Raw genomic sequence first — 18889 nt, 5'->3', positions numbered from 1 at the left:
TACAGTTTGATGCAATGTATCAGGCACCAAATCTTGAATTTCTTCACTTTGAACTTCAATCAAGCAGGTAATGATTTACATTTGAGACAATCATATCAAAGATGAGTCGTAAAATATCCATAATAACGCCCCAGTACCATAGAATAGGATACACACGGAGTAGTTCCGTTCACCAGCAGAGTGAAGATCGGCCTCAACTCTCTGCCTAAGGACACCAAGATTCGAACCGTCGACGCCATCGCCGACCAATTGCGGGGCCGCTTTTTCTCACCCCGCCGTGCAGCATCGGATTTATAAAGCTGATGCCATCCTGCGATTTTCTCTCGATAACCTAAACGTTCAATTTCTCCTAATCTCGTCTCAATACTCGAATCAACTGTCATAATGAAGGCCTACTGGTATGACAACAAGGAGGTACGTCGCACCAATTTGCAATGTCGTCACCATCATCTAGTCCAATTTGTACCTGCATACACTAACTACGTACGCAACAGGGCGACCAGCGCGAACCCCACGACTCCGGCCGCCCCGTCTCAGAAGACTACCTCGCCACACTCGGCGTAATCTATCACCACCTCCCCAACATCTCCGACGTTGACGCCCTCGCCGCCGAACGCGGCTACAAGAACCGCGATGAGATTGTCGTTGCGCCCGCGACAATGGGCGACGCCTACGAATCCAAAGTGAAGATGTTTTTCGCTGAGCACCTGCACGAGGACGAGGAGATTCGATACATCCGTGATGGCGAGGGGTACTTTGATGTCCGTGGACAGGAAGATGAGTGGGTGCGCATTCGCCTGGCTAAGGATGATTTGATTATTCTTCCTGCGGGGATCTATCATCGGTTTACGACGGACAACAAGAACGTATGTTTCCCCTATCTTTTTTGTTGAGGGTGTTTTTGGGTTGGGGATTGGTGCTAACTGGTGCGCAGTACATCAAGGCTATGCGCCTCTTCCAGGAGGAGCCGAAGTGGACGCCTTTGAACCGTGGGCCGGAGCTTGATGGTAACCAGCACCGCAAGTCGTACCTTGATACTCTTGGTGCGTCTGCTGTTGCTGCGAACTAGGAGATTGTCCCCGTCTGGGGTGAGTCATCTGTTGATGGTCTAGTGCTTGCTTATCAACTTGTACATAACGAATGGTAACGAATTGGGTCTATTTTTTGCCTTTATAAAATCATATCCGTAACGTATAGTACATGCGAGTTCGTAATGTCAACTACGAAGGCCCTGCGACCTCAGGCAACCCACCAGGCATGTGGAAGTCATCCTCTAGGCCCCTGTCCCGCGTTAGACTGGGGCTGCGATTTCCGCCGGTCTCAACCTGGTAACTGCTTGTCCTTGAGAGAGCATCAAACGGAATCGGCAGCCGCGGACCTGGCCCTCTGAACCGTAGCGCTTCTGGCTCACGACTATCGTCATCGTTTCGAAGGGCTCCGGCGCCCAGATCAACCGACATGGCTGATCGAGACGCAGTGTTAGAGCCGGTATCGGACTCGTCACCTGTTCGCACGCCTGTTCTGCCCATGCGGGGCCACAGGTCCGGCAAGCCCACTACTTGCACGCGGGGCTCGACAACTCGTTCTTCGAACCAGGCATGCACACGTGCTTCGATTAGCTGTGCGACCTTTGGCACATCTTGCAGTCTGCTGCGAGAGCCTATCAGGGATCGCACGGACAGGTCGAGGCGGTAGTCGGGTAGAAACGAGAACGCAATGTTGCTTTTTGGTGAAGTTTTTGGCGGAATGTCACCGCCCTGTGCATCTGGCGATTGAGCTTCCAAGGGGGTATCGGCTGTCGGAGGTGATGGCATAGGTGTTGGAGTGTGAAGGGGAGGGGTGGGTGCAGGGACAAGTGAGATACAAAGTGTTCCCGAGAATCGAACGACGGATACTGACAGAGCAACAGGCAATATCGCGGATCGCGGCTTGGGATAATTGAGGACCAATGACGTTTCAACGGCGATGGAGAGATTATCGTCGCTCATATCGACATCCATCAAGGCCTGGAGCCTGCCGCCATCGGACATAGGATCATCAACGGCAATGATACGGCAATTGCTGAAGATCGGGAATTCCTCCCCAAGCGATATATCTGTGACTGTAATCTTGTCGATGAATGATGGTAGCTTCTCCGGGTTATTCAAAGCTGCCATCAACGAATGAAGTATGGATGATGACGGTGAGTCTTTCAAGAGATATGCGGTCTGCCTATACTGCGCAATCGTCTGCGCAATAAGCACATTGAACCAGTCCAAAGACTCCGGCTGATGCGAGGAATGATGAATCCGGTGCTTGCCATGCTTCGCTAACGGACCGGGGGGTATAGCGTTGTAGTATGTTTTCCGCAGGATCGACCTCGTATTGGTCGCGGATGAAGGAACGGGGCGGAGGACATTCGATGTAGAGGGTTTCTCCCTCAATGATCTGGGAGGCGCATCTTGTGCGTAAATCGAGTTCGAGCGTCGATGGGTGGAAGCTCGAAGACCGCGAGACGGCGGCGGTGGTGCTTCGCCGAAAATAAAGAACTTGATGAAGGCTCCGATGAGCAGCACCACCGACAGCTGACCCAGGAGAAATCCTTGGGTGAAGGACAGACTGCAACTCAATGTTAGCATGCTATAAGAGCGGCGAGAAAAAGGTCAACGAACGAGGACTGAGCCGGTACAGGCGCGGCTTCACCTATATTAGAGAGTTTCGTCATGGTCAGCGAGGGGCCCTAGCGGAGTTGGAGCGTGCGAAAACTAAAACATACCTTGCTGAAAAGCCATTGTCAGCCGCTGTTAGAAGTCACGATCTGCCCATAGCTGTTCCCCATACACACGTGTAAATTTGACGGCCAGAGGGGATCTCAGGACAGAGCAAGGCAAGAGGTCGAATTCCAAGATTCGGTGGGATCAACGCCAAGTCGGAGGTGAACCTCGGAGGCGGAAGAGGCTCAAGATCCATACAACAGCTTCCAAGTGTCATCATGATTTCTGATAGCTCATGGGGCGAAATATTCCCTGCTTAGTTCTCGCGTATGATCAGGCAGCAACCTACGCTCGCTACTGAAAACCACATCCTTTCTTTGCGCCCCTCCGATCATCTTTGTCCTTCATCCGCTATACCTACGAACTTACAACCATGCGCTCAATAACCCTCCTGCAGCTCCTGCTGCCCCTCCTTGCTTTCCCAACGGCATCCCTATCCGCAAGCACCTCGCAACAAAAACCACCCGGCAAAAATGCCATCCTCCTCTCCCAGGTCCACTCCCTCACACTCCGCGGCGGTAAGCTCACCAGCTCGCGGCGCGTCTCTCCCATCCCGCAACTGAAATGTACGGGCCCCTCCAAACGCATATGCAACATGTACGAGATCGATTCGATGCGCTGCACAAACGAAGGATACGGCTACGATGAAGAAGACGTCCAGTGGACATGCACCGCGTCACTCCCGGGCGAGTTCAAGCTCGGTTCTACGGACGTCGTATGTGAGGGGTATCGCAACGCAGATGACCCGTGGGTGTTGAAGGGGAGTTGCGGGGTGGAATACAGACTTCTTTTGACGGAGGAGGGAGAACGGAAGTTTGGACAGGGCTCGTTTGATGAAGATAACTGGTGGCGGAACCAGAAGGGTACGAAGCGCAAGGATTCAAAGTTGACGCTGGAGACGCTATTCAGTTTAGTCTTTTGGGGAATTTTCCTTGGTGTCTTCCTCTGGATTGTCATTGCTCTGCTGCGTGATTGCATGGGCGGGCCTGGACGCCGGGCTCGATTTGGTCCTAGAGGAGGCGGCGGCGGCGGCGGTGGTGGTGGTGGGGGACCATATCCTGGTGGACCTCCCCCGCCGTATAGTCCATATTCTGATTCATACAGCTCAGATCCGACAGCTGGGCAAGGCTGGAGGCCAGGTTTTTGGACTGGAGCTGCAACCGGTGGTGGGCTTGGGTACGGGCTTGGGCGAAGAAGCGCTCGTTACGATTCGCCGTTTGGAGGACGCCGGCGACAGCATTCATCTGATGGAGGGAGCTCGTCATCTCCTGCACGGTTCTCATCCCCATCGACAAGTACAGGTTTTGGTTCCACGAGTCGCCGTTGATCAACTATCTCACTCCATTGAACTCCCGTATCATCGTCCTACTGCTGCACGCGTGATGTGATTAGTCCGTCATGCCGATTATGATACCCGAATAGAGGATTAAAGACAAGGTAAATGGCAAAAATGAGTTATTCCTCATTGAAGAACTGTCAGCTTGGTAGCTCTCATGGATTTCCATAATCCATGATCCTTGAAGAACAAACGCCATGAACACCTAACCGCCCTAACCCTAGATATAGCCGTCCTAGAACTCCTACATTACCGTATCGTCAAATCAATCATCTATAGACCCCAGTATCTCCTCCGTTCCGCCTCCCATGGCTTGCAGCGCCTGCTTCTTGCTGGTGCGCTTGGGTTTCGCGGGCGCCTTATCAGCAGAAGCGTCATTGCCCGCCAGGCCATCCGGGTTCCGAAGCAAATCCTCTTGAGCTTTCTTGTCCCGCTCATGTTGCTCTTCAATCTGTTTTTTCTCTTCGTCCAGCTCTAGCTGGATTATCCGAGGATCGTCGTATACCGTGTTTGTCATCTCGGAATAAGTGTTGATATCAATGGCTTCCCGTGGACCAAGAAGGGTATCTTTGATCCTTTGCGGATCACGGCGCTCTTCGTTATTGAATTTCAACTTGATCTGGCGTCTCGACCGCCCGGGAAACATCTTGCTGATGACCATGAAATCAGTTCCAAACATACGAAGGCCGCGGTAGAACAAATCGGTCATGTCTTCGTCCCAGGACTCGGTTTTAGAACGCTTGCCGTAGGTAGCCTGATTGATCTTCCGGGTAAGTGAGTTCTCGACAACGTCTTCAAGCTCATCCCCATTTCTCTCAGCATCAGCGTGGCGATCGACTTGCAAAGAAGCGGCATCCAGCACAATCTCTCCATTTACGATACGCATAACGGGACCGGCCTGCGAGGCCTTGTTGGGCGTGCCCCCATTCTCTTCCCCTTTGGGGGAAGGATCACTCTGAGATTTCTTTACCGGGGTTCCTTCCCGGCCCTCCTCTAGCTGAGCCTTCTTTCGTTCAGCTTCTGCCTGTTCAAGGGCACGAAGTTCTTTTTCACGTCTAGATTGTTTTCCTGTGCGCAAATCTTTGCACAAGTCAGACATCTTCATCACTGTTGGCGCAATCTCAATTAGTTCAGCGCCCTCAGGAGTAGGCTCGCGCTTGCGAGTCCGTTTCTTCCGTTCCTTCTTTACCTTCCCAGCATCATCACTTGTAGCTCTGCTCGCTCTCCGAACCGCCGGTTTGGCTGTGCTTCCCCGTCGAACTGTACTCGGCACTTCCGATTCATCACGGCTTTGTGTACGCTCTCTTCGGGCAGGCGTTTGCGTAGCCGGGGGTGTCGCAATTTGAACTGGTTCTTCTGAAGGCAGATTCAAGGTCGCCGTTGAAGTAGATTCGATTGTGGTCCTAAGGCGCTTCGAGGGTCTGACTTCAGGCACAACTTCATCCTCATGAGGAGCGACGGTAGTCGTCGCAGACGGATCTTCGTTCTGGAATGATTGTGGTTGCACAACGACAATCTCCTCAGAATTATCACTTGGACGTGCCTCCTCTACTACTGGCTCAGTGGTCGCTGGTGCACTTGGTGGGAGTTGATGTGAGACGGAGACCCTCGGGACGTTATTCAATGGCTGGGGAATTGGGATGGCGACAGAGGCCTTGCGCTTCGGGGCAGGGATCGGAATAGCGGTCTCGTTAGGCACATTTTCGATAGTTGGCGCAACAGAAGAAGGCACAGCAGTCGCTGAATCTGCAGCGGCAGGCGGCTCAACGACAGAAGTATGAGACTGAGAGAGTTCGGGTGTCGCCGTTTCGCTCGGAGCCGCTGGCGGGTGGGAGGCCGATGCCTGAGAAGCAACACTGGGTCGCCTCGAAGGCGCACGAGGAGGGGCTGAAGGCGCTGGAGCGGCGCGTCGGGCGGGCGCCTTGGGAGCAAACTTCTTGCCCGACTTATCTTGTAAAATTTGAGCGACATTCACGCAAAACACAGGTATGAAGAACTTACTAATGACAGAGCTCGAGAACGACTTCATCACTTAGCCGGGTATCATCACGGGTGCCGTTTGCTTTAGATCAGTTGTTTGACTCTTGACCTGCAGAAGTCCAGACGAACTTCCGGGGAAAGTGGGCGGGGTCACGTGGGAGGCTAACTTCAAGCCGAAAATCCTCCTGGCTTCCTGACTTGCTTATCTCCACCACTTCTTTAAGTGTCCTTATTGCATTCACTTTCACGTCAACGAACCTTTCCACGGTCGGATCCTGTTGCAGTATCTGCTACCGGCAATCTGCTGCACAGCGGTCACGGCTTCAGCTCTCCATATGACTATAGTAGCCACTGATGCCGGCCGCCGAAGCATCCCCCGTCGCACCTCCCGAGTCCGGTTTTGTCAAGATGGAAGACCGGAAGAGAGGCGCCACGTACGATAATGACTCGGCTCCTCCTTTAAAGAAACAGGCCACCTCGATCAATGGTGGTAACAAGCCTCATCCAGATGCTGATATGCCCTGGAAAGATGACCTAGAGGTAAGTCTTTCAGGCTTCTCATGTGGGGTGAAAGTCTCGCAGGGGTCGCACGAAACTTGATCGATGGCCAGTCCGCTGACTGAGGTCTTGGTTTCTGTTCAACAGCGATTTCAAAAAGACGCGATCTGGCGTCAAATGCAGGAATACAAACGTGAGAAGGTATCCCTGGAAGCCAAGTTAAAGGAGTCGTCGAAGGCCACCACCTACCACAACGACCACCTTCGCATAATTGATGCCTGGTATAGTCAAGTAAGTAGAGTCAACGTGAACGGATTCCTTTTTGACTTTCAAATAACTAACACCATGCAGTTAATTGACGAAATCAAAGTCCTCCTCGGTAGTCCTGATGAGGAGAGCAAGGGTAGGTCAACCGCCTCACCAGTTAATCTATGCACTTCTAAGCCCAGATATCATCTTACAGACCGCCCTTCATTCCAAAGCTCGCTTCAATTTGAGGATGTCGACAATTTCAAAAAGCATCTAAAATCTCGTTCTGATGATATCCGTGATATTATCTCCCGCCTCCTCGCCAAGTCCTCGACAGGCCCTCCCGAGGTCTCGGATCTGCAATCTCAACTTGCGCGAAAATTAGCGGAGGAGAAGGCCACTCTTGCGGAGCTGAATAAGGCGCTATCAGAGAAGCAGCAATTAGAGGAAAGCCTCGAAGAAGCTTCTTTACGGTACATGGTCGCAGAAAAGAAGCTGGATCGCGCACGAAGTGTAACTGTCGCCAAGTTAGAGAAACAGTATATTTTCGGAGCTCAGCGACCTGGTGGGGAAAGCGTTCCTGCAAATCGTGAAGAACCGCCGGCAACAAATGGCGCTACGCCTACAGGCGAACAGACACCGGATTCGGATGAGACATACAAATTGGCAGCGATCTCAGAGAAGCAGAAAGAACAAGTTCAGAAGCTAGAGGCCGAAAATGCCAACTTGCTCAGCCAAATCACAGAGATAAGTATCAAGGTAGGAAGACCGGTCCCTGGGCAGCGGCAAAATACTGACAAACTTCTTTAGAAGACGAAACTCACCGATGACGACTATGCGCATACCGACCTATTCAAGCTGCTAAGGTCTCAGTACGATGACGTGGTGAAGCGGATAAACAATTTGGAGGCGGTCAATGTACAGCTTCGTGAAGAGGCAACAAAATTACGGTCGGAACGCACAGCTTACCGTAATGAGGTCGACGAAGAGACACAAGCGGTGGTGGCCGAGAAGGAAGCACAATTGATGAAGACGGAAAACGATTTGGCACGGATACGCAACACACGTGACGAACTTTTAGCTGATCAGCAGATGCGGAAGTCTGCGCAGGAACAGGAGCGGACAGCGACACTCAAGGTTCAGGAACTTGCAGACGCCGGGAAAGCCCAAATCGCCGCTCTGGAATCAGAGATTGAGCGGTTACGGATCGAGCTCGGACGAGAGAAGACAGAGCAAGCGAACATTAATGATCTCGCGATTGAGGAGTTGCACACCAAATACAGCAATCTGGAACGTCAATATTTAATGCTGAATACTGAGTTAGCATCTATGCAGACTGCTTGCAAAAAGTATTCGACGTTGGCGTCCCAAAAAGTCACGGACTTTAGCGCGCTAGAGGAGAAGATGGCACGTCTTGCTGCCGAGAAGTCCAAAGCGGACCAGAAATATTTCGGTGCCATGAAGAGTAAGGAGGCTCGCGAGATGGAGGTCAGGACATTGCGCATGCAAAACGCCAAGAGCTCCGATATCGTTTCTCAGTTAAAGGAATCAGAAGCAGCAACACGCTCACTACTCGCCAATATGGAGAAGCAAGTCAGCGAGACCAAGGAGGCTTTGAATAGCATGGTCAACAAGTTCCACGCGTCGCAACAACAGCTCACAGAGAACAACATTGCCATGGATGGTTTGCGAGGACAAATCACGGAGCTCAAGGCGCTGTCTGTTTCGAAGGATTCAACTTTGGCGACCACGTCTAGTGCCTGTCGTCGTGCCGAAACCGAGGTTGAGGGACTCAAGGCGTCACTTGCTGATACTAAAAAGAGCCTGGACAATTGGAAGAATAAGAGTCTCGGAAACTCATCATCTGAGTACGAAATGCTTAGAGTAAGTGCTGCTTCCCATGCTAGCCACATTGGAGCTTTTTTTTGCTAACTCAACAACAGTCACTCGCTCTTTGCACGGTATGCCGCCGGAATTTCAAGAACACCGCTATCAAGACGTGCGGTCACGTCTTTTGCAAAGACTGTGTAGAGGAACGACTCACCTCCCGGTCCCGGAAATGTCCCAACTGCAACCGCTCGTTCGGCAATAACGACTATATGCATGTTACGCTGTGACCTCCGCGTCCAGTGCCCTTGGCCATTTTTGCATATTTACCTTCGTGTATTATAGTTTCTTTGTTTTCTCCGATCCCCCCATTTCCCTCATACTTGAGTTTATTACTTCTTTTTTCTCTCTATATGCGTTTCCCATCTTGTTTTCCCCATCTACGGAAAAGGCTCACGGTGCGGTGTTTTGTGCTACGGTTCAGCAGGATAGGTACTCGGGGGCTGGCGTTCTACATTTGCTTTTATATCGGGCTTCCTGGTCGTCGGTTTCTTTCCACTTCAACACGTTTTCTATTCTCTCTTATACCTTTCTTGGATACCTATGGTGTTCGGGTATCTCAAAACCGCACAGTGGCTGTGTCGGTTGTAGGATTAGCAAGGAGCCTTTGCATGAGGGACAGAGGATCGACGATCGCACAAGATTCATGAGAGCATGTTCTACCCTGCTACAAGCGGTCATCGCAATGCGATCATTTATATAATTACTGAATATTTACGAATTAAATATTCTGCTATATAGCAATTCATGCCGTCCAATCCATAGATCCAACGGCGGTACCACCTGCCCTGCATCCTCCACCGCCGTATTCCAGTCCCGGTCTATCCGTTCCGTGATCATTTCCTGTAAGTCCTTGCTAGCCAGCACACTCTGCGCTTGATACGGTCCCATCACAGACGCACGAACAGCCGCACTCAGAACGGCCTTAGCATGGTTCAACATAAACACGTACGCCATCTGCCAAGCATCCATACCCATAGCCAAGCATACAGCACCCCATAGCGGCGCAAAATGGCCCTTAGCCCCTAACTCATCATCCATAGAGCACTTCAGTGCCTCCGAGAAGTCCGTGACGGCTTGGATACCCTCTCGTACTCTCGGATCCTGGCCTCCTCCGAATTCACCGCTAGCATTGCGGGGTGCATATGTATATCTAAATGCCCTCTCCCAAACACCAATTAGTGCGCGCCCCTGCGCAATACTTGCGCGCTGTGCGACAGGGCACGGCGTCGATGCGTCCAGGTCATTATCTAGGGTTTCGAGCTCGGATGGGTCGCGGTACGCTGCTAGAACGTAGGGAAGCGAGAGACTACCCATTGATGCAATTGAAAGGCGCAAAAAGCGGTGGAAGGAGGCGACTGGGGTTGTTGTTCGTGGAAGGGGCTTGTTGTGCGCTATGTAGGACTCCAGGCCGCTGGAATAGGCGAAGGAGCCGAGGGGGAGGGCGGAATCTGATAGAAGGAGAAGGGCATGACTTGTTGCCGGAGACATGGGGTCTATATCTTGCAGGAACAGATATGTTCAGTATACTGCTGTCTAGAGAGTCAATTTACCGGGCACTCAGGTACATACTGCTCGGTAGCGGGGGTATTGAGCGGGATTCTTGCGACTCCAGCTCGAAAGTATATGGAGAAGAAACATGGGCTAGCCGGATCTTTGCATTCTTCAATCTGGTTTCGAGATCTAGGATCTCTTTCTGGAGATCGTTCACAACGGGTTCGACAGCCATTGGGGTATGTGCAAGACAGATAGCATCGCGGGGAAAGACAGGCGCATTGGCCGGGGCTCCCACCTTTTCTATGCGATAAGAACTGATAAGGACTCGGAAGCTCGGACCATCACCGGCGGCGAGGACTGCATACGGAAGCGGTCGGGAGAGGCAGAATGCGGACTGGCAAAATGGAGGCCAAAACTATCCACGAGACAAGTTACAGCAGACGAGACGATATTCACTATGCGAGTGCGGTGAAAAGTGATATATATCGGTTTTCGGATATTGATTGCTGGTATAGGTGCTCTGAGCAACCATGTCGGGCAAGCGTCTGCTGGACGTTATACAATTCCTCAACGTCACCAAGTCCGTTGCGACGAAGCATCTTGCCGTACGTCAGCGGCAGCTTGATACATTCACGCGGACATCCTCCCTCACGAAGGGCATCAAGAACCAGACGGATAGCTTGATTCTTACCGCAAAGGCCGCGGCCGCACTTGCCAAGCGCTTAAATGACAATCCTCCGTCTCGATCGCCGACGACTTCCGCCGCTCCCTCCGAACCTTCTCCGACGTCGCAGCAACACGCCCAGAATGAGGTCCAGATACCTTCATCAGCCACAGGTACCGGGCGAAGCACAGAGACAGGTCAATTGGATGTCAGTCCGCAGCAAGAGGAATTCTACTGGCCCTCGAGGGACCCTGCTGCGGAGCCAGCGGGAGAGCCGTCAGTGCAAGTGCCGGGGGCTACAAGTGGTGCGCAAGTTGGATTCGACAAGGACATAAATGCGGACGTCTATCAGTCGCCTGTAAGGAAATCGCAGGTAATTGATGCTAGTGGCGTCGAGGTCAGCCCGCAACAAGAGGAATCATACCGGCCTTCCACGGACCCTGCTGCAGGACGCGCTAGGTCCCCTGTGGACCAAATTCCGCAGGCTACCAGCTCGACGCAGACAGGGTTGGATAAAGACATCAATGCGGATGTTTATCATTCGCCGAAGAAGACCGCCAACTCGTCCGCGCCTGTAAGTGAACAGGAGGACCTTCCGGAGGAGATTATGAAGGACCTATTCCACAGCCCGAAAGTCGCCAGAAACATTTCCCGTAAGCAGACAGCTGAGATGATGTTTCCTTCTCTGAGGGCAAAAGCCGAGGCTGCGAAGCAGCCGGTGGCAGACAGCACGGACAAAGTTGAGCCGCTCAAAGTAGATGATATTGTCGCCTCTGATGCAAAGGTAACTCTCTTCGGACGTGGAAGATTCAAGTATCAAGGCTAACATCTCCCAAAGATTGAGTCCGAAGTCGTGGCAGAGCTCAAGAAAGAAGAAGAAGCCTATCGCATGGTTGAATCCCGGGTCCCGTCTTCACGTCTAGGCCGACTTTGGCAATATGGTGGCCTGGCAACTTCAATGGCTTTTGGGGCCGTTGGTGAGAGCTTCCGCAGAGTCACAGGAGGAGCCGGTGATGATTCTGGGTCATTAATTTTTAGCGCCGGGAATATGGAACGTCTTGTAGCTAAGCTTTCCAAGATGCGTGGCGCGGCTCTGAAGCTAGGCCAAATGATCAGTTTTCAAGGTATGTCCTCCCATCATTCTTCCTGTCTGTATGATTTCTGACCATCATAGACTCCAAGATGCTTCCCGACGCTATTCAGCAGGTTTTGCAGCGGGTTCAAGACCGTGCAAATTACATGCCATCATACCAGCGAGACAAGGTCCTAACGGATAACCTGGGCCCAAACTGGCGTGATCTCTTCTCATCCTTCGAAGAAGTCCCCATGGCCGCCGCTTCCATCGGCCAAGTCCACGGCGCAGTCTTAAAGAGCACAGGCCAGCCAATCGCCGTAAAGATCCAATACCCCGGCGTCGCCGATTCCATCGACTCAGACCTCAACAACCTCTCCATCCTCCTTACCGCCTCCCGCCTCCTCCCCCGCGGTCTCTACCTCGACAAAACCATCGCCAACGCCCGCACAGAACTCGGCTGGGAATGCGACTACAAGCGCGAAGCCGAATGCGGGAACCGTTTCCGCGACCTCTTAAAGGACGATCCAGTCTTCTACGTCCCGCAAATCATTCCCGAGGCCTCTGGCCAAAACGTCCTAACAATGGAACGCCTCAACGGTGTCGCCGTGACCAAGGTCCAAAACTTCACGCAAGCCCAGCGCGACTGGATCGGTACACAGATTCTGCGCCTCTGTCTCCGCGAAATCACCGAGTTCAAGTACATGCAGACAGACCCTAACTGGACTAATTTCCTGTATAACGTGCAAACCAACCGCCTTGAACTCCTTGACTTTGGTGCCTCGAGGGAATACCCTGATACCTTCATTGACAAATACATCCACACACTGCAAGCCGCATCACGAGGGGATAGAGAGACATGCCACGCGCTCTCGATCGAACTAGGCTACCTAACAGGCCACGAGTCCCGCGCGATGATCGACGCGCACGTCTCATCCATCTTGACCCTCGCGGAACCATTCATGGATTCCTCCCCTGACGTCTATGACTTCTGCGATCAGACTATTACGGAACGAGTCAAGGGGTTCATCCCCGTCATGATTCGGGAACGTCTCGCGCCGCCGCCTGAGGAGACGTACAGTTTGCATAGGAAGTTGAGTGGTGCGTTTTTGCTTTGTGCGAGGTTGGGGAGTCAGGTTCGGTGTAAGGAATTGTTTAAGGATGCGATGGAGAAGATGAAGAAGAAATAGTGGGTGTAGTGAGGCTTCGGTGACCAGGCCATTCACTTAGTGGTGGGGTGTATGATTTGTGTGCCATGGTATAGATTATAGAGACATCGCCCTTTTGTATTTTAGTGTTATATTAATTGTATTTGTACAGGATCATCATGCTTTCATCTGAACAATTGGCACCCGCTACCTGGTCTTGGGCACAGTATAAGACGGCCACAAGGCCCACGTACGTCTATGTAGCTTGATCCATTCATTCTACCTACAAGCACCATACGCTACGTGAGATGGACATTGAGAACAAAACATAATATTATCCCGGCTCACGCCCGCGCAAGCCAACACAAACACCTCAAACTCCATCACACCTTCTCCGCAAAAACCGCATTCCAATACCTCCTCACCCCTGAACAAACACCCACCTTCTCAGCCCAAGACCGAAACCTCCCCTCAAGCTCACAAGCCGTCCACAGAATCTCACCCCAATAATGCCTCTCGACATCAGAGCCAAAGTTCTCAATGACATTCGCCGGAACCGTCCAGGCGCGCGTGAACCGGCCGTAGTCGTCAAATGCGGGATTGACCTCATGCGGCTCGAAGACTGTCGCCGGGTCGAATTTGGGGAAGTTGGCGTGAATGAAGAAGGGGCGGGGTTGGTCTGTTTCGCTGTTTTGGGTTTTTGAGGAGGATGAGGGTGAGGATGAGGATGAGGATGAGCTGTGTAAAGCGTAGTCTTCGCTTGGGTCGAATTGAACCATTGCGGAGCCCGCGAAGCCGCTGCCGCCCATTGTGCTGTGGCCCATTGCGACTATGCCTTCGGTTACTTGGTAGTATGGTTCGTTGACGGCGTTGGCGGCGGCCACGAAGGTCTCTTTGTCACCTTCACCTGCGGCGCCTTGTGAGAGGAGGGGATAGTAATAGTTTGGTCCCCAGAGGTTATAGTAAGTAGCGAGAAGTAGGGTCTTTGCGTGAGTCCTCTTGGAGATGAGGATCTCGCCTGATTCGCCGGACTGTTTTGGTGGGGAGCCTGGTTCTGGCGGCGGCTGGGATGCGATTGTGTAGTAGTATAAGGAGATAGTTGAAGCCCAGAAGTCAGGCCATGTAACCATTCCTCGCGATTTGAAGGGCTCACTTGTGAAGAGGATGTCGGGCTTCAGGAGCGGGAAAGAGTCGGCGTCTAGGAAGAGGATCTCCTCAAACGAGGAGAAGAGCATGGCAAAGAGCTTGAATTGATACTTTTCTATGCCCATGACGCTGGGCGCCGCATCGAATATGCGCGAGAGCACGACGCACTGCGCATTGAGTGAAGGGAGGACAACGTCGCAAATGTAGGGCTCGTATTCGTCGTCGTTGGCTAGGAAGACTTCGACGGGGAGCTCTGAACCCGTACGTCTCAACATTCGCAGTGAAATGACGAGCACTGGTAGGTAAGATCCGCCAGCTGTTGATATAACCCCCCTAGTGTTGGGAATATATGATAGTCGAGGAGCCATCATCTTGATAGCATCAAGGAATTTAGTATGGGCGTTTTTCATGGCTTCGACTTCCTCCGGTAGCATGTCCAGCATCTCCGGGCGGTTGTCGGGATCGGACTCTTCAACTCTGACTGAGGGTGCATTTCCTAACCTCAGAGGTGGATCGCATCTCGGCATTGACGAGATCAATATCGGTTGGAGTTGACTCCAGAGGTGAACATGGCCCTCCAATGCTTGCGCCTGCGCCTGGCTATTGAGGTTTGCAAAGGACGCCCCGGATAGGTTGGGGGAGGAGCTTGGATCGCGCGATAATGACCACATACAAAGTAGTGTCAAGCCTGTCGCAAGGAACAGAATGCGCACCCGCGCCAAAGGTCGCGGTACAATCATTGTCTTTTCTCGTGGTCGTACTTGTCACTAGAGCAGACACCTAAAGCTCACTTGCAGCAGGCAGTCCTGCTTGAAAGTTTGTCACACTCTATTGACGTCAATTGTGACACGAGTATATTATTTAATGACACTTGGGAATCAAAATCTTCGCTCCTTTAACGACAGACATTGAGCGCGACGCAAAAATCATGAGGGTCGACAGCAATGTGTGTTGATGAGATGATCGTCGCGGAGTTGGCGCGACACGCAAGACGAAGGCCGCTGCCTGCAATTGACTGCCAGCAAGGTGGTTGACAGCGGAAAAATATGTGGACGGCTGTATTAAGCAATGGCCTGTCTGTCGGATGGTGAGAGAACTTTTGTTGTTTCTCAGTCTCCAGTTCTTCCGGAGCATACGTCATCTCCTTGTCCAGCCCCAGTGTTCCGCCCCTCGTGCTCTACAGAAAGAACAGAGGCCGCGTAGCTATTCTACGCCGCTTCAGTACATGGTCTATTGTAGTCTCCATAGCATTCTGAGAGTTATCTACACAGTCTATGTATTTGGAAGCCGTCCATGATCCAAAGTGCCCTGCCCACAGTATAGATCTAGGCAGGCTGTTATGTTTCGGAATGGTCGATCAAACAGCCCGTTTCCCTATCTAATATGGCTCGGAATCCTGGCTCTCTTCCTCCAAGATGGTTTCAGAAGCCAGCCCGCGCTTCTTCAAAGGAGCCGCATCACCTCCCCAGGCCCAATTGGTCCAGGGGCCATCCCCAGGGTCTACCAGGTCCAGACGTGGCTGTTTGGGTGCTTCGATCGCACGACGTCTTGGCCTCGGCTTCAGGCGAGCAACAGATGGCGACCTTGAAAAGCGGCCCAAAACTAGATCAATGGCTAGTGTCGTAATAAAGTACAACAGCAACGCTATGCCAGCGCCCGCGAATGAAGCCACCCCGAGATAAATCAAGAGTGCCTGGGACAATTAGACATTGAGTCAATTGAGGCTCTAGGTGGGTTTCATACTTTTAGGCCGATGACAATCCTTACTGGCAAAAGAACCAGCCAGAGCACCCAAGAGCCTGTATAAATGAAAGGGGAGGCCACAAGGCTGAGGATGAAGTATGCGCAGAACGCTACATAGTAAACAGGATATACAACGAGAACGTAGAGTGGCGCTGACAATGCGGAGAGTAGGCCCATTGAGACAGGCTCAACTCATGCTGAGTCAAAATGAGTATATCAAATTAAGCCGAAGATTGGCTGCTGGGTCGATGATATGGTCCAAACAGAGTTGCAGTTCCAAAGAGTCGGTCCGGATGCCGAGGAATGCTGGGATGTCATGTTGGCGGTGGCATGCGGCAGAATTCATTGATAGAGCCTCTTGAGAGACGAGCTCAAGGCATAAGAGTAAACACCGTGCTATCTATGAATAAGTGTTCTGAAGATATCTGTTCCTATTGCATGGTAGTCTATCCTCATCCTTGTAAACGTACTTCAATATGCCCACTAGACATGCCCTAAGCCCTAGCTGGAAAATCCGGGGTTGCTATACCATGGTCACGTGAATGTTAATTTACGGCGCTCTCGACGACATCATCCCCAGACTTCGCTGCCGTTTCCTACACCCGCCTTCCCTCCGGCTCCTCGGATCTGGCACATACATGCACGCCGTCTATACGCGATAGCTCATACATTTCCTTTGTCTTTTTACCCTCTTCCTTTTGACTCGCCGATCGACCCCGTGCATCCCAACCGATCTATTGGTGTTCTGCTCCTCGGCTCCTAAGATTGACGGTCTGGTGCGGACGAATTGACTCAGTGCTCGAATTCGATTTATATCAGCATTCTGCATACGCCCAGCTGTGCAGTAGTTCCCCGAAGGATCAAATCCTCCTATCTCCGCAACCACCCCGCGTGTCCAGATGGGCAATAACCCCTCCAAAGGCCCTGCCGGAGACGGCCCGAGCCCGGTAACATCGGGCACCACGAGCCTGAGCTCCTCGACGAGTGATAGAAGAGCGGCCCGCGGACCAGTTCCCAATGGTCCCCCAAGCACCGCCAAAGCACCCCCCACTGATCTGTCTGCCACAAGAGAAACTGCAACAGGACAATCACAACATCGTGCTTCCGTTCAAGAGCGCGTACAGCCCCGCGATGTCGCAGAATCGCCATCACGCTCTATAGAGAGACTGGACTACCGCGAACCCAAGAAGCCGGAGGTGTCTCACTCGAGCGAGATACGAACCCCCGATCCGTCTGATCCTGTCCAAGTCCCCGTCTCCCGTACTGCTGCTGCCCGACCCGACCCGTACGACGCCATTCCTCCATCGGACCCGCCTCACAAGATGTACTATAGCGCCTCGCAGCATCTCCAGCGTCCCCCGCGGATGCCTCTGCCCATCGGAGATGCTACAACTACACCAGGCTCGCCCATCAGTGGCCCGGTTGACGCCAGTCCAGTTGCTCCTGATCAGGCGCCCAGTGCTAAAACACCCGCGAGCCAGCACGGTAACACTACGGTTGAGGACGATGATATTGTCGACGATCTACATCAGTATGCCATCAGCGCTGTAGGCAGAGCCGTGCCAACCACTATCGAGTGGACCGCTGGGGGTAACAAGGTTTATGTAACTGGTACTTTCGTCAACTGGGAGAAGAAGTTCAGGCTACACAGAAGGTTTGTAGCGCTCAATGTTTACATTGCTTGAGCAGTGCTAATTGGTTTGCTCTCGGATAGTGAACATAACCCAAAGGTCTTGTCCACGATATTGAATCTCCGTCCGGGAACACATCACCTCAAGTTCATTGCCGATGGGGAGATGCGCGCCTCGGACCACCTTCCAACCGCAGTCGATTTCACGAATCACTTGGTCAACTACATCGAAGTTAGCGCAGACGATGCAAGCCGGCCGAGAAGAGAGAGCGACAAAGGTGCGCCGGCAGGCGTTCACCCTCCGCAGGTACTTCCTGATGCAGTTGCAGATGGGAAAACGGAGGCCGCCGTTGATGATGAGAAACCAGAGAAAGAAGAGGAGCCAGAGGAAATTCCAATTGGAGATTTCCGCAACGTTATTCCCCAATTTCTTCTCGACGTCGATCAAGAAGAGGATGCCCCCTGCTATGAACAAGCTGTCAGCATCATTGGCGATGCGCCTACGCCACCAAGCCTTCCACTTTTTCTTGGCAAGTCTATCCTGAACGGCACAACACCGATGAAGGATGACAGCAGTCTTCTCAACAATCCTAATCATACTGTGCTCAACCATCTTGCCACAAGCAGCATCAAAAACGGTGTCTTGGCCACCAGTGTGACGACGAGATACAGACGCAAGGTTGGACTCCAACTTCCATTGAAAGTGAAGCATATCTGACTAACCCAACCATAGTATGTCACTACAATTCTATACAAACCTACGAGCCACATTATTGGTGAATAGATCGCCTTATAGACTCGGTTTCCAAAAAACCTACTGTATCTAGGCCTCGACGAACCAAGCAGCATATCCCCAGCTAGACGGCTAGGGCTTCAGAGACAGCCCGCGTCGATGCCACTGGTGTTCTGTGGCAGTATTCTTGCGATCAACAAGCGGAGCCAATTGCGGACAATATCTCAAAGCCGTGTCCAAGGCCACTGCATTGCGCGCCATGATTGAAGCAAATCCCGATATTACACCCGCTTTGCATTAAACCGCGGTCTAATTGGCTTATTGTGGTCCGTCCTCTCAACAAGTGGCCAAGACTTGGCCCTACACCACACTACTACACATACACACATGACATTTGATTGTCAAAGGCTCCTTAGTGAACCTTCCCCTGTGCACACATCACGTGTCTTCAAACAATCTCCTCTCCGTTCAGGATATACGGCCTTGTCATATACATGCGCTAGACCCATTGCTCAGGATTGATGATAGATATTAACTGTTTTTAATAGCCTTC

The 18889-nt window shown here is 52.1% G+C and overlaps 12 protein-coding genes across 12 annotated transcripts; 7 read left to right on the top strand and 5 right to left on the bottom strand.

Moving 5' to 3' along the window:
• The first annotated feature begins 235 nt into the window (after nucleotides 1-235).
• Nucleotides 236-1156, top strand: BDV14DRAFT_169825 (acireductone dioxygenase (Ni2+-requiring)). The gene is made up of 3 exons (XM_073768097.1): nucleotides 236-414; nucleotides 495-866; nucleotides 935-1156. The coding sequence occupies exons 1-3, from the start codon at nucleotides 385-387 to the stop codon at nucleotides 1067-1069; spliced, it is 537 nt and encodes a 178-aa protein (XP_073630292.1). The 5' UTR covers nucleotides 236-384; the 3' UTR covers nucleotides 1070-1156.
• mmm1 (ERMES complex subunit MMM1) lies at nucleotides 925-2908 on the bottom strand. Its single transcript, XM_073776491.1, has 2 exons — nucleotides 2756-2908; nucleotides 925-2682 (listed from the first exon to the last, which is right to left on the bottom strand). Exon 2 carries the CDS (start codon nucleotides 2616-2618, stop codon nucleotides 1221-1223), a length of 1398 nt encoding a protein of 465 aa, XP_073630291.1. The 5' UTR covers nucleotides 2619-2682; nucleotides 2756-2908; the 3' UTR covers nucleotides 925-1220.
• Nucleotides 2756-4217, top strand: BDV14DRAFT_30435 (DUF1183 domain protein). The gene has a single exon (XM_073776490.1). It carries the CDS (start codon nucleotides 3127-3129, stop codon nucleotides 4078-4080), a length of 954 nt encoding a protein of 317 aa, XP_073630290.1. The 5' UTR covers nucleotides 2756-3126; the 3' UTR covers nucleotides 4081-4217.
• On the bottom strand, nucleotides 3774-6166 carry BDV14DRAFT_169821 (transcription factor TFIIIB subunit BDP1). Its single transcript, XM_073768096.1, has one exon. The coding sequence runs from the start codon at nucleotides 6116-6118 to the stop codon at nucleotides 4355-4357; it is 1764 nt and encodes a 587-aa protein (XP_073630289.1). The 5' UTR covers nucleotides 6119-6166; the 3' UTR covers nucleotides 3774-4354.
• On the top strand, nucleotides 6167-9463 carry BDV14DRAFT_169819 (E3 ubiquitin-protein ligase BRE1). The gene is made up of 6 exons (XM_073768095.1): nucleotides 6167-6609; nucleotides 6715-6858; nucleotides 6919-6970; nucleotides 7031-7575; nucleotides 7627-8700; nucleotides 8760-9463. The coding sequence occupies exons 1-6, from the start codon at nucleotides 6424-6426 to the stop codon at nucleotides 8931-8933; spliced, it is 2175 nt and encodes a 724-aa protein (XP_073630287.1). The 5' UTR covers nucleotides 6167-6423; the 3' UTR covers nucleotides 8934-9463.
• Nucleotides 8903-9385, top strand: BDV14DRAFT_30428 (uncharacterized protein). The gene has a single exon (XM_073776489.1). It carries the CDS (start codon nucleotides 9057-9059, stop codon nucleotides 9351-9353), a length of 297 nt encoding a protein of 98 aa, XP_073630288.1. The 5' UTR covers nucleotides 8903-9056; the 3' UTR covers nucleotides 9354-9385.
• Nucleotides 9418-10432, bottom strand: BDV14DRAFT_198055 (urease accessory protein UreF; the record flags this gene model as incomplete). Its single annotated transcript, XM_073772822.1, has 2 exons — nucleotides 9418-10199; nucleotides 10276-10432. The coding sequence occupies 2 exons, from the start codon at nucleotides 10430-10432 to the stop codon at nucleotides 9418-9420; spliced, it is 939 nt and encodes a 312-aa protein (XP_073630286.1).
• A 298-nt stretch (nucleotides 10433-10730) lies between these two features.
• BDV14DRAFT_198054 (protein kinase COQ8) lies at nucleotides 10731-13126 on the top strand (the record flags this gene model as incomplete). Its single annotated transcript, XM_073772821.1, has 3 exons — nucleotides 10731-11648; nucleotides 11703-11988; nucleotides 12039-13126. 3 exons carry the CDS (start codon nucleotides 10731-10733, stop codon nucleotides 13124-13126), a joined length of 2292 nt encoding a protein of 763 aa, XP_073630285.1.
• Nucleotides 13127-13297: 171 nt separating this feature from the next.
• On the bottom strand, nucleotides 13298-15308 carry BDV14DRAFT_30390 (alpha-mannosyltransferase). Its single transcript, XM_073776488.1, has one exon. The coding sequence runs from the start codon at nucleotides 14968-14970 to the stop codon at nucleotides 13468-13470; it is 1503 nt and encodes a 500-aa protein (XP_073630284.1). The 5' UTR covers nucleotides 14971-15308; the 3' UTR covers nucleotides 13298-13467.
• Nucleotides 15143-15567, top strand: BDV14DRAFT_30382 (uncharacterized protein). The gene has a single exon (XM_073776487.1). It carries the CDS (start codon nucleotides 15315-15317, stop codon nucleotides 15525-15527), a length of 213 nt encoding a protein of 70 aa, XP_073630283.1. The 5' UTR covers nucleotides 15143-15314; the 3' UTR covers nucleotides 15528-15567.
• Nucleotides 15459-16231, bottom strand: BDV14DRAFT_169814 (uncharacterized protein). Its single transcript, XM_073768094.1, has 2 exons — nucleotides 15974-16231; nucleotides 15459-15923 (listed from the first exon to the last, which is right to left on the bottom strand). Exons 1-2 carry the CDS (start codon nucleotides 16148-16150, stop codon nucleotides 15609-15611), a joined length of 492 nt encoding a protein of 163 aa, XP_073630282.1. The 5' UTR covers nucleotides 16151-16231; the 3' UTR covers nucleotides 15459-15608.
• A 543-nt stretch (nucleotides 16232-16774) lies between these two features.
• BDV14DRAFT_30332 (putative Snf1 kinase complex beta-subunit Gal83) lies at nucleotides 16775-18644 on the top strand. The gene is made up of 3 exons (XM_073776484.1): nucleotides 16775-17627; nucleotides 17688-18282; nucleotides 18337-18644. Exons 1-3 carry the CDS (start codon nucleotides 16873-16875, stop codon nucleotides 18385-18387), a joined length of 1401 nt encoding a protein of 466 aa, XP_073630281.1. The 5' UTR covers nucleotides 16775-16872; the 3' UTR covers nucleotides 18388-18644.
• Nucleotides 18645-18889: the final 245 nt, after the last annotated feature.

This window comes from Aspergillus stella-maris (genome assembly GCF_047715825.1).
Source record: "Aspergillus stella-maris strain CBS 113639 unplaced genomic scaffold BDV14scaffold_14, whole genome shotgun sequence".
NCBI lineage: Eukaryota > Fungi > Ascomycota > Eurotiomycetes > Eurotiales > Aspergillaceae > Aspergillus > Aspergillus stella-maris.
The sequence above is the reverse complement of the archived record's forward strand: the minus strand, read 5'-3'. Positions and strand labels throughout refer to the sequence as shown.